This window comes from Ictidomys tridecemlineatus, chromosome 13, assembly GCF_052094955.1.
Source record: "Ictidomys tridecemlineatus isolate mIctTri1 chromosome 13, mIctTri1.hap1, whole genome shotgun sequence".
Classification (NCBI taxonomy): domain Eukaryota; kingdom Metazoa; phylum Chordata; class Mammalia; order Rodentia; family Sciuridae; genus Ictidomys; species Ictidomys tridecemlineatus.
This window is the reverse complement of record NC_135489.1, coordinates 7,466,244-7,478,838: the sequence shown is the minus strand read 5'-3', so window position 1 is coordinate 7,478,838 and position 12,595 is coordinate 7,466,244. Positions and strand designations below refer to the sequence as shown.

Sequence of the window (12,595 nt, the reverse complement as noted above, 5' to 3'; positions counted from 1 at the left end):
CACAAATGTTTAAATTACTGTTGTCAACATTCATCTAATAAAGTGAATTTCTATACTCCAAAGTATCATTTCAGGAACAGAGCTTAATGGTTTTCCCTTAAGATTAGTTCTTCTTTTTTCACTAAAATCATGACGGTCAGACTATGTTAAGAATCAAAATTCAAACACTGTGGCAGCTCAAAGAAATTTAATGCCGCCCGTAGTCGGAAATATTTCCATCTTATTAAATGCTCATTCTTTTAGAAACCATTTCTAGGACTTAATAAAAATAGAATAAGGAAGCTACAAGTCCTATGTTAAATAAGTGACCTTTATTTAATTTAAATGGGCAACTCTGTTTCTTAAAAGAATATAAAGAGATATCTTAAGAAATCTGATCTCACGAGCTAATGGGACAGACTAAATGGTCTCATTTGTGGACATGCACTAATATACCCAAGCTCTGTCTCAGAGAAGATAATTGAATCTACTGGCTGCTTCTTAAATGAAAAGAGTATATATCCAATTGTAGCATCCAGTTTGTAAGGAACAATGAATTTATGCATTCATGGAATAAATTAGGAATAGGATCTAAAGTTTTCTATAGACTTGGATTAAGTAAATGCTCTTTATTTAATAAGTGAAGGAAATTACCTTGCCCACCAGAATGCACGCGTACACACACACACACACACACACACGCACACACACACACCCTTCTCTAAGCTATTCACACACACACCCTTCTCTAAGCTATTCTGAAATGACAGTGCTGGTAGCATAAAGAATCCATGTGACCTGCCAAGAAACGGGACAATTTGTGCTTAGGAACTAGTCATCTGAAATGAGAATGTTACATTTCTTCAGTATCCTGCTAGTTAGTTAAATGGAGCATTTACATACAGGACTCACACCAGACTTCACTCTTGCAGGCCACAATCAGCACACCACTGAACTCAGCAGGCAAGATGCACATAGCTATTTACAGGCCAGTGCCAGGAATGCTGTGTACTGCACCTCTGTCCTCAGAAACCTTCTTTTGTCAATATTCTATGAAACATTGGAGTTTTTCTCTTGGAAGATTATGAAGGTTTTTTTTTTAATGTAAGTTGCTTAAATAGCTGAAGTTAGGGGAAATTTTCTCACATTGAGATTTATTGGATTGTGAATAATCTCTCAAGGGAAGTGCCAGCAGCCCCATCAGCTGAGTTATTTAATTAAAACTATTCTAGAGTAAGTAGAAGTGATGTTGCCTGGGGGAGCAATTTTGCATTGATCCCTGAAGGATTGACTTGATGGTCTTAGAATTCTTAACAGTTTCAAAATCTTTAATGTCTTCACAAATAGTCTCCTACCATGTTCTAGAAGGAAAGGGAAAGTCATCCTGCCTGCAGCCTCCACTCCCCATAAAACCCAGGAAAGACAAAGACCTGCATCCAAAGCAGAGCTTAGGAGCCAAGTCTCTTTACAGACGCTGAACAACTGTCAGGGGCAGCTTCAGCTCTAGGGGACATGCCCCGGGAGCCCAAGCAGGGTAAGCTGAAAGCTCTACTTTCTCTCTTTCTTCAGCTACTTATTTTCTTGTTTGTTGGCACATTCGAAAATCTAGCTCTCTTTATGTTGTAAAATGCAAACTTTAGCTTTCAGTCACAAATATGTGTCCATGTGTAAATTCCTTTAAGGTTTCTATGAAGGCCACTCACACCTGCACCTCACCCTGCAGAGAAGTTTCTGAGAGAAAGGGCTAGAGATGGATGCCCACCCTCTGTAGTTTTCAAGTTTCCTTGACAGGGATCGTGGAGAGCACGGAAGCCGACCCGTCGCATCGGGCGTGGGATGGACGTGTTCCACGGAGACCCGCGTGGACACCCACGACTGTCTGACGCCAGCTCCTGCTCAGGCACGAAGCCACATTTCCACCGGCCTCAGGCAGAGCACCCACACACAGACACCAACTCTGCAGAGGAAACGCCTTCCAGAGACTGTGGTTGGCGGTACCTTTGGGTGCGGGTGAAGAGCAGCTGTGCTGGCAACCAGTGCAAGAGGCGCGAGGGGTCTTGATGGCTGAGAGTTAAAAGCAGAAAACTCAGAGCCGCCAGCCTCCAGCTGAGCTGAGAAACATTCAGGGGCCCCTGGGGATGTGGGGGCTGGGCAAGACCCCCTCCAGCCGAGGCTCCTTCTCCAGCAACTCGGCCCAGTGTGCCCTACCCCACCCCCATCCTGGGACTAACAGATGTGTCAACAAGGCTCGGTCTTGTACAGTGGACACAAGGGTTTTAAGCAGAGATCACAGCCAGGTCCATCCCCTGCTCTGGGAGGCCTGGGTGCATTCAAACAAGTCTAGATTATGAGTTCCTTTCTGTATTTTGCTACAGCTAATGAGTGTAGAAGTCGGGGTTCTCTCATAAGCATAGAGACAGGCAGAGAAAGTGGAGCAAGAACTGAAGAACCCAGACAGACGTCACTCCAAAACCCACACCTGGCCCTGAGCGTGTACATTGATTCAGGCGTCGGCTTCCATCACCAACGTCAGCTAGTAGTCTCTTGTCTTAGAGGGCGATTTAAAATTTTTCCCACTTGGGTTTTTGGCCACAGAGCTGCCAGAGGGTTGTGTCTGTAGGTGACACATCTACTGGAGTGTCTCCTCCCAGGCTCGGCACAGGGAGAGCAAGTCAATAACAAAAGCCTTGGCACAGGACATTGTCACCATCTCACTCTGATTCCTATTTACTGCGCCCTTCAGAGCTCAGGGACCATAACCTTGCTTTCCGTGGGTCTTAAAATGCTCTTTATTATCTGGCTTCCTATACGCTGTTTTATTTCATTAAGGCCTGCAATTCCCAAGCCTTTAAAGTGTTCCTGTTTCACCAGTTGACTATTACTTATAGGCACCATTAAATACCTTTCCTCTTTATCTTTTCATGAAAAACTACTGAAATGTATCCTTTAACACACTCTTTTTCAGTCTTATATGTGTATGTATAAACACAGGCACATAAACATAGAAAAGGGAAAACTTTTCTGAGCTTGCTAGGATGGGCCTTAAGAAGGGTTTATGGCTTCATTCTTTAAACCATAGATCTAGAGCATTTTTCCCTTATTATTCCGTCCGACTTTTAAAAAATTAAAAGCACTAGAGATGCTTAGGATGGTCACAACTCAATGAATCCACACTGGGCAAACCATATGTACACATGTGTTGAAACATCAAACTATACACCATAAATACATTCCATTATATCTGCCAATTAAAAAGACAAAAGCGTAATAAAAATAACATCATCCAGCAATGTCAAAAAACAACTGGGCGTGATGATGCACACCTCTAATCCCAGAGACTCAGGAGGCTGGGGCAGGAGGATCACAAGTTCAAGTCCAGCCTCAGCAATTTAGTGAGACCCTCTCTCAAAATCAAAAACCAACAAAAAAACAAGGGTGGGAATGTAACTCAGAGGTAAAGTGCTCCTGGGTTCATTCCTGAAGGAGGGGAGGAAGGAAGGAAGGAAGGAAGGAAGGAAGGAAGGAAGGAAGGAAGGAAGGAAGGAAGGAAGGAAGGAAGGAAGGAAGGAAGGAAGGAGAGAGAGAGAAATGATAAAAAGTAAAATAAAAAGTGTAGCTGGAGTGTGTTGTTGGCGACCCCCATATCAGGAAAGTGGGAGGCTCCTCTGTGGCCCATCCGTCTCCCATTGGAACTACTTTGGACAGGAAAGACCTCCCAGGCCCAGCTGCCCCTGCACTGTGCACCTTCACTGATGGCAAAGGAGGTCATATGTGTACATTTTCTTCCTTCCCTTTGTATTTGGGATAGGCCAAGCGAGGCAGTAAGGAAAGCGCACGAATATCTTAAGGTAGATGGTGAAAAACAATTGCAGAATACATCAGGCTCCCTAGGCCTTCTGAAGCAACATTGCAATCAACCAAGCCACGAATTGTAAACCAGAAGAAACTGCACTGATCTATTGACCCATCTTATGTGTTCATTTGATTTTAGAGGTTTTCAGTGTTTGGGGTTATTGTTAGAGTCTTCTTTAAAAAATGAAAATAATCTTCCAGAGTTGGTTAAGCTAGACCCAAAGCTATCTCTTTTCTAGAGGATTTTCTAAAGCAATTCTCTCGGAATGTTACTTCATCCATCTTAGCATCCAAATATTCTGACCTACCTCTCTCAAGGTTAAGTTCCAATTCCACGTTTGCAGGGAATCTCTTCTGAATTTCTAATTAAAAGTGAATTCTGGGGCTAGAGATATAGCTCAGTTGGTAGAGTATTTGCCTCACAGGCACAAGGCCCTGGGTTCAATCCCCAGCACCACACACACACACACCACACACAGTATTCTGTCCTGTAAATTACAGTAATACTTGTTGCTATTTGCCTTAAATTATAATTTACAATGTACAATTTTATCCCTTTCTTCCAACCACTAAATATCACTTTGAACATCAAAGGTTTTTAATAAAGTCTTGATGAGTGAGTTAATAAATGAGTTTATTTCCCCCCAATCAGCAAGCCCATGCATACAGGCCAGATCCCATCTTTGCATCCTGACATCACACCCACTTTGGGGAAAAGGCTGACCCTGCTGGCCCCAACCGGCAGGGAGCCAGCCCAATCTGGAGAACCCTTCTGTCGTGGATTCCTCAGACCTGCCCATCCATCCTGGAGCCCTTGATATTAAAGGGCCACTAAGGAGAAACACGTATGCAAGATCACAGGAGGAGATCACCCGAGCAGAGCGACTGGCCCCCAGGCCGTGAGCACTGGCCTTGACAGGAGTAGGGATGGGGCCTTCTCAGAACCAGCCTGGGTGATACAGACAGCCTCCTCCAGCCCAGGACAGAATGCAGCCTTAAACGGAGACCGTGTGAAAGATCTGTGCCCAGTGGAGACAAGCAGACTGCATGCGCGTTCACAGGGTCAGACTCCTGACATGGCCAACACCAAGCACCTGCTGGGCGGAGCAGGACCGATGACCACTCCCTGCCACCCCAGTTACACGTGTCTGCCGCTCCAAGTCAGTGGCACACCTGCTCCGCGGAGTCTGCTCTCCTTACCCCGCTTTCTCCCTGCTCCCCCTGTGTCCTGTGTGGCAGGGCCACCAGCCTCCTGGAGCCCCACTTGGATCGCAGCCTCGGTCCACAGGACTTCACCAACCGTCTTTCTTAACATCAAGTCTCACTCCAATGACTGGAAAAGCGCTGCTCTCCAATACCAGTTCCTACTCATGAGTTCAATAGTTCCTTTGTCAGCCAATCACAGGCCATTTGACAACTCAAGTGCTCCTGAAACTGACCTTTCTCCTCTCCTCCAAGCCGTGGTGGGTGCCCAATTTCCCATCTTTTCAATTGAAACTATCGTTTTTCTTTCCTTGGATCATGAAATTTCAGAATCATTCTGGTAGCTTCCCTCTCTTTTTGACCTGCAGGCCAAATCCAAATGAAAACCTCATCCTTAACTTAGACAATTATTTTTGAACTGCTCAAAAATCAGAATCACATCTTTCTTCAACATTTTTATTAGAATTCAGTAATTCTGAAAGAAATGTTATAAAATATTTTTGAGACAAGTGGGAAATAAAACACTCTAGGTGAGTGTAAAGCAACAGTGTGAGCTTTGAAAACCGGTGGTCCCTCCTGACTCTGTCTCCTTCCCGCTTGAGCTTTTAAGCTGTGCTTTTCTTTGTAGTTTCACCATTTGTGTTTGACACACATAAATAACATATTGTTGGACTTTACATGTTTCTGAACTCTAAAGGAAAGGAATCATGCCCTGGGTATCCTTCGGTAACTTGCTGGCTTTCATGGACGCGCTGTTCCCGGGATTCATCCCTGTTGGTGAGCAGAGTCACACTTGAGTGCTTCTCCAGGGATGCAGAGTACACTGCTGTATGCATGCTGCCAAGGTCTTTGCCTATCCTATTGGGGGTGGGTACTTGGCTTGTTACCAATTTTTTGCTCTTACGGTCACTATTGCAAATATTGTTGGGCACTTCTCCCAATTGGGGCAATCTTTAAAACGTCAAACAGTAGAATTATTGGATAATAGGATATGTGATTCTTTAACCTGATGAATGCCATATGATTTTCCAAAATAGACGTGATAGTAATTTTTTGAGTAAAGTTGAAGAGTGTTTCTGGATGAGATTAATGTTTAAATCAGTGATTTAGGAGTAAGCAGATGGTCCTCCATCATGTGGATGGGCCTCATCCAGTCAAGTGGAAACCTGAATACAACAAAAGGCTGGCCTCCCCAGTAAGAGGTAAGAGGCGGCACCCCAGCAGATGGCTTGGGACTTAACCTGAACCTAGTTTAATCTTGCTGGCAGTGAAAAGCAAACTGGTCTTTTTTCTGTGTCTCTCTCTCTAAAAAATGTTCAGCAAGGTCTAGATTAGACAGGTTCAAACTCCATTCAGCACATCAAGATCTGGGTCACAGTAACTTTCCAGGTTTATATCTAATATTCTGCTGCCCACATTGTCCTAAATTTCTTTTTTAATATAGAAGATACCTGAAACCCCAAAGTATCATACTGAGTTGAGCCCATTTGTTGATGGGGCAGGGAGAGAGTCACTTCCCCATTCTGAGACCACGTCTTGTGCCACGTCTTGGTTAATGACCCTGAATCTCAGTGCCCTCAGTCGTGACATGGAAAACATGATTACTCCATGGTACTTTTCAAGTGTTAAATGAGATGACATTTGGATACTTCATACCAAGTAGGTACCGTGTGAAAGTTAAGTAGCATAATATTTGAGTGGGTCACCCATTTGGTGGTAAGTTTCATAAACAGAATTACGTTTTCTTTAACAGAAACTACATTTTCTTTTACTTTGACCAGTAAGGCCAGAGATTTCAGGGAGGCAGAAATTTTCCCCAGGACCCTACTTCCGTCACTACTCTGGCACAAAAGGGCTGCTTTTGAAATGATATCTCCTAAGTCACCTCAACAGGTTTCCCCATGAATTAACTAAAATTCATGCAGCTGTTATTACTATGAAATAGTCTAAATCCATTGCTAATTCACAAATGTCTATTCCTAAACTAACACACATTTTTAAGGAATTTTTTTTTATTAGCAGTATTGTTTATCCAGAATAAGACATTCAATTGGCCCAACTTGAGGCAGAAAGTGTGCGGGGAAGGAGGAGGTACAAGGTGGGCAATGGTTGATGATTCCCAGGAAGGGCCCAGGTGGGGGAACATGTCCCCCAAACTGTCACTTTATGTCTAGTTACAACTTTGCCCATTGGGACCCAGGCAGAGTTGAAGCCTTGGAAAGGCCCCTAGACCTCAGTCCCTCACTTGTAAAATCAAAGAAATGCCCACACTCAAGTGTGTAATAGGGGCTAAGGGAGGAGATCTGTGTCACACTGACACGTGCAATCCCGCACACCTGAAAAGCTACCAACAAGTAGCAGAAGTCAACCCACTTAGAGGGCAGGGACTTGATTCCTTCGTCCATTTGAAGTTCTTATCATCTGTTATAGAAATCAGAAATTTCAGATTCCAAGTTTTAGTTTTTTTCTTGTTAAATAGATAATCAGCTCCCCTTGACCTTATACCAAAAAAGCAATCATTAGAGATCCTGGATGTTGTGAACAGAACACATAAGGAAAATCTTTGTTATATTCAAGGTAAACTTTGAAATACAACTAATATTCGGTTTAAAGTCTCTATCATCCTCAATTTGAAACAAGGAAGCCCTCAAATCTCCCAGTCAGGTAGAAGATCCTCACTGGTTCACGACGTCAACTGTTCTGTAAAAATAAAAATGACCAAGACCAACAGGAACATCACAAGAAATGGAGCCAGATGAGGACTGGGGAGCTCTTTGGCAACCAGCTGAATATTTCACCCTTGATCATGAAAAAGCCCATCAGGCGGGGAGCTCTCTTTTACCCTGTTCACAATATAAGAAGACCAACCAATTTAGATGATAAGGATAGAGGACTATTCCCAAAGCTGTTCGCACATGATGCTAAAAATCCTACCGTGGCACAGCAATAACCTTGACGATTCAGCTCCGTACTCCATCCTAAACATTCAGAAAAGGCCGGGCTGCCTGTTTTCAATTGGTTGCCTTGTAACAGAAATTGAAATACCTGACCTGCTGCTAAAATTTCAGAGGCTGGACCATGCACGGCAGGGAGAGGGGCCCATCTCCTTCCAGCCCTGGAGGCTCAGGCCCCATGTGCAATCCCAAGACCCTCACCAACCCACACCTTCACTTGAAAGACTGGTCAGAAGGGGACTCTACTTGCAAACGACACTGAACAGATATCTGCACACAGCAGCACATGGGTTCTGTATGGCAAGATGGAGTCGTTCAAAAAATTAGTGTGTAATTAAGGCGGTGTTGCCAATTAACTCTATAAGTCCTAGCTATATACACAAAATTAGTCCTGAGCTAAACACAAAGAGAAAAGGAAACCATGTACACAAACATTTTTTTCCTTGCAATACCTTATATTCCTCATATAATACTGTAATCGTGCTTTGGAACGTGGTTTGCTTGGGCTGGGGTTGTAGCTCAACAGCAGGGTGTTTGCCTGGCATGTGAGCAGCCCTGGCTTCAATTACCTGCAACATACACACACACACACACACACACTCACACACACACACACACTTACACACACACACACACTTACACACACACACACACAAAGCAATAAGCACACATGTGTGTGAAGCACAGAACATGACTCTCTTAAAAATAAATCATATAGTGTTCTCCTCTATATGTCCAAGGAGTGTGATTTGAAAGTCACCAGGTAAGAAATGCATGGTTTCAAAATTAGACTTCATTAGACTGTCACTTGTATATGAAGATGTCAACATTAATCATTTTGTATCAAAAGCACAGGAAATGCTGGTAATAGTGATGGGAGTAATACCTCCTATTCTCTGATGACCACGGGTCAAGTACTTTAAATATAGTCTCCCTAAACTCTTCAACAAAGACAGGGCTGTTATTAACTCAATTTATCATTTCAGAAACCCAAGATTAAGAGAGAGAGGGAATGCCACGGATACAAGTTTATATAAAAGTACTGGCTACAACACCCAAGCTTTCTCAGTAAATCATATCCACTCTATGTGGCCACTACAGAAGGGCCAAACCACAACCACAGGGGGACAGAGCAAAAATATCCCAAGACATCATTAGACTCTCACACGAGAGCTAGTGACTTCTGAAGGAAGAGTCCTCTCTAGTTGAATTTGGAAGGGGCGAAAGACAGGGCCACTGCCCGAACCCTGCCAGGATTCACTAATAATCTCAGATGACGTAGAATACAAGGACCCGGAGGCGTCCAGAGGTTGAAGCCAATGCTGAGTGCCTAGCCCCAGGGCTGGCTCCTGAACTCACATGTGGCCCCATCCACGCAATCCAGGCTCGTGTTCCCATGAAGACACCCAGAGCCCGTGCTTTCTGCTTCCGCATTGAAATCAATGAGACGCTTCCACGCGGAAACGACAGCACACTAAGAAATGAATTTGGTCCACAGAATCACTCCTTGGAAACAGTAAGATCTTACAGCCTGGAAAAAGGGTTTGGGGAAAGCCCCAAGAATAGGATAAAGCATTTGCAGCTTCCACTTGGGTTGGACAGGATTCAGTATTGTGGAATTCAATATTGTGGGGTGGAGAGAGGGAGAACGAAATTTGCCCTTACCTGACTGAACCACACGTATTGTCTTTTTCCAAGTTCCATGTGTGTAAGTCAGGAAAGAGCAGGAATAGGTGCCGACATCGGCCTCAGAGGCATTATAAAAGGAGAGGATCACAGTGTTGGGAGCCGTCGATGAGTTCAAAAGGTGAAGCTTCTTGTCGTAGGACTCATGGATGACCACACCATAAATGGGGTGGAGAATGCCTATAGACTTCTGCACATCGTGGATCTGAAACCACTCCACCTGGGTAATGTCCACTGATGGGTACATACATTCTAGAGTCATATTCTCAGCAAATTTAATAGTCGTGTCCCAAAATGCCTCTTCACATAGAGCTGAAATAGACAACATGACATCAATTCAGTTAGACTTGACAATGGAATACCAAATAAATACCTTAAGCTCTCTAATAAGAGGAAGGAAGGAAGTTGAGATCTTGGGAAGACTGGCAGTTTTCTACTGCTCACGTTGGCAGTTGTAACCTCTAGCACTTGGAACAAGTGAGAAATCATCAAAGAAATCCTGCACATATCACACGGAAATACCCAAAATCGAGTTAATTTGTTAAATGAAGACAAAAAGATTTTTTTTTTTTACCTTTGTGTACATGAAGAATAGCCAAAAGGAAAGTAAGATAATCCATCTCTGGAAACTGCTTGGGAGGCTGCTGCATAAAAAAAAAAAAAACCAATTTGTACAGCGTTACATCTCAGGCCCAGCACAACGACGGTCTCCTTCCTTTCAGATGTTATCAGCAGCGTCTTCTTTTTCTGAAGTATGAACACAGGAAGAAGGTCTTAGCTTCAAAGGCAGGTTTGCTCTCGTACAAGGATGGGCAGATTTGAGCTATTTCTCTCTCGGGGAACAGCTATGTTCAAGATCTCATTTTCTACAGAAAGCCATTCATTCAACAAGCGTTTGCTGAGTGTGTTCTAGGTGCCCAGCTCTGTTCTAGGACATGAGGATAGACAGACTCAACGTGCACACACACACACACACACTCACACACACACACACACGGGTGTGCGCGCGCTTCTTGCCGTGCCCACATTCTAGTGGGAAGAGATAGAAACCAAAAAAACCCAAAAGTAAAAAATATGTGTAACAAGTTAGAGGTGGTAAGTGCAGGAGGAAACCAAGCAGGAAAGGGAGGCAGGCAGGAGCCAGTGTCTCCTTCTCAGTGGGAAGGTCCAAGGACTCCTCAGTGACAAGGGGAGATGGGAGCAGAGGCTAAAGGTCCAGGGGAGGTGCGTCAAGGCCTTGGGGACAGAGTCTCCATCCAGCACAAGGGCCTTCCTCCTCCTCCACCTGCGAGCCGGCCTTAGGCACTTGCTTAGGAGGAGATGACAGACCAGGGAGGGCCCTCCACACCCAACAGAACCATGTCCAGACCTCATACAAAGCCACCTTTCTGCTTGACTTCCTTATTCAACTTTTTATTTTGAAAGGATCATAGATCACACAGAGTTGCTGAGGCAGCCAGAGTGGTTCTGCACAACTTTGCCCAGTGGACCAGTGGCTGTGTGGTACCTGGCCACAGGACCATACCCAGAATGTGACTGGCTGCCCAGGGGCACCACTGCTCTTCCTCTTCTTCCAAGTAACACTCCTAATCCCTAGGGCTCTGTGAAGAACACCTTAACACGCCAGGACAAAGATCCTGTCTCGATGAAGAGGGGCTTGTGGAGTATCTGGCCCACTGACAGCACCAATAGCGGGTGGGTGGCAGAGGATGGCCTGACGCCCAGAAGTTTATCTATGGTGTCCCGCAGGCGCCACTGGCAGCCAACGTGGGGACAGTTTCAGAGAACACGAAGTTTGCAGTGTCTAAGAACCCAATCAGTTCAACGTGTGCGTGTATTATGCACCAGGCCCTTGGTGCGCTCAGAGACTTTACTTTCCATAAAGCCCCCACATCTGATGTCATAGTGTTGCTACGCGCTTCAGTCAGAAGAGGTACCTGTTATCTCTGTTCTGTAAGTAACTCAGCACAGCAATCACCCCAATCTGACCGTTAGGCCAGCTCCCCTCTTAGTCCTTGGAAATACCAGCATGAAGAGATCAGGGCCGTGCTCACAGCCACAGGTGACACAGTGGGTCAGAAAGACAAAAAAGCAATTTACTACAATGAGTGATAATTTCTATACAAATTATCTGATTAAGTTTTATGACAGCCCAAAGAGGGAGTCATTCATTTTAATAGATTTTAGAAAGGTTTCACAGAAAAAAGTGGAAGAAAGATATGTTCATGTAAGGCATTTTTAGGAAATGGTGTGACTACAGTCTAGGGGTTAAGAGTCCAGTCTAAGGGTATGACTCTAGCCTAGCGGGTGTGAATACAGTCTAAAGGGTATGGGTCTAAGGCTATGACTATAATCTAGGAGCGTAACTGTAATGTAGGGGTTCATACTATACGGGTGTGACTACAATCTAGGAGTATGTCTATAGTAGATGGGGGTGTGACTACTATCTAGGAATGTGACAACTGTCTAGGGGTGTGACTACAATCAAGGGGTGTGACTACCAATCTAGCAATGTGACTATAGTATATGGGGGTATAACTACTGACTAAGGGTATGACTACTATCTAGGGGTGTAGCTACAGTATAGGGGTATCTGTACAGTGTAGGAGTGTATGACTACAGTCTAAAGGTGTGACTGCCACCTGGAACTACAATCTGAGGACATGACTGGTAAAGATGTAACGAAAGTCTAGAGGTGTAAACTGTAGCCCAGGGGTGTGACCAGAGTCTGGGGGTGTGACCAGAGTCTGGGGGTGTGACCACAGCCTAGAGACATGACTATGCTCTGGAAATATGACTACAGTCTAGAGACAGGACTATGCTTTGGGAATGTGACTATGGTCTTGGGGTGTGACTGTACTGTGGGGTATGATTATAGTCTCAAAGGTAAAGAAATGGCCAAAAATGAGGTTAAATCTGGA

At 44.4% G+C, this 12,595-nt stretch overlaps 1 protein-coding gene across 1 annotated transcript in view; it reads right to left on the bottom strand.

Moving 5' to 3' along the window:
• Cd226 (CD226 molecule) overlaps nucleotides 1-9,982 on the bottom strand; it is a 61,842-nt gene extending 51,860 nt beyond the window's left edge. The window contains exon 1 of the mRNA XM_078029902.1: nucleotides 9,654-9,982. Coding sequence (XP_077886028.1) covers nucleotides 9,654-9,936 — 283 coding nt within the window. The 5' untranslated portion in view covers nucleotides 9,937-9,982. The remainder of the gene's footprint in view (nucleotides 1-9,653) is intronic.
• Nucleotides 9,983-12,595: the final 2,613 nt, after the last annotated feature.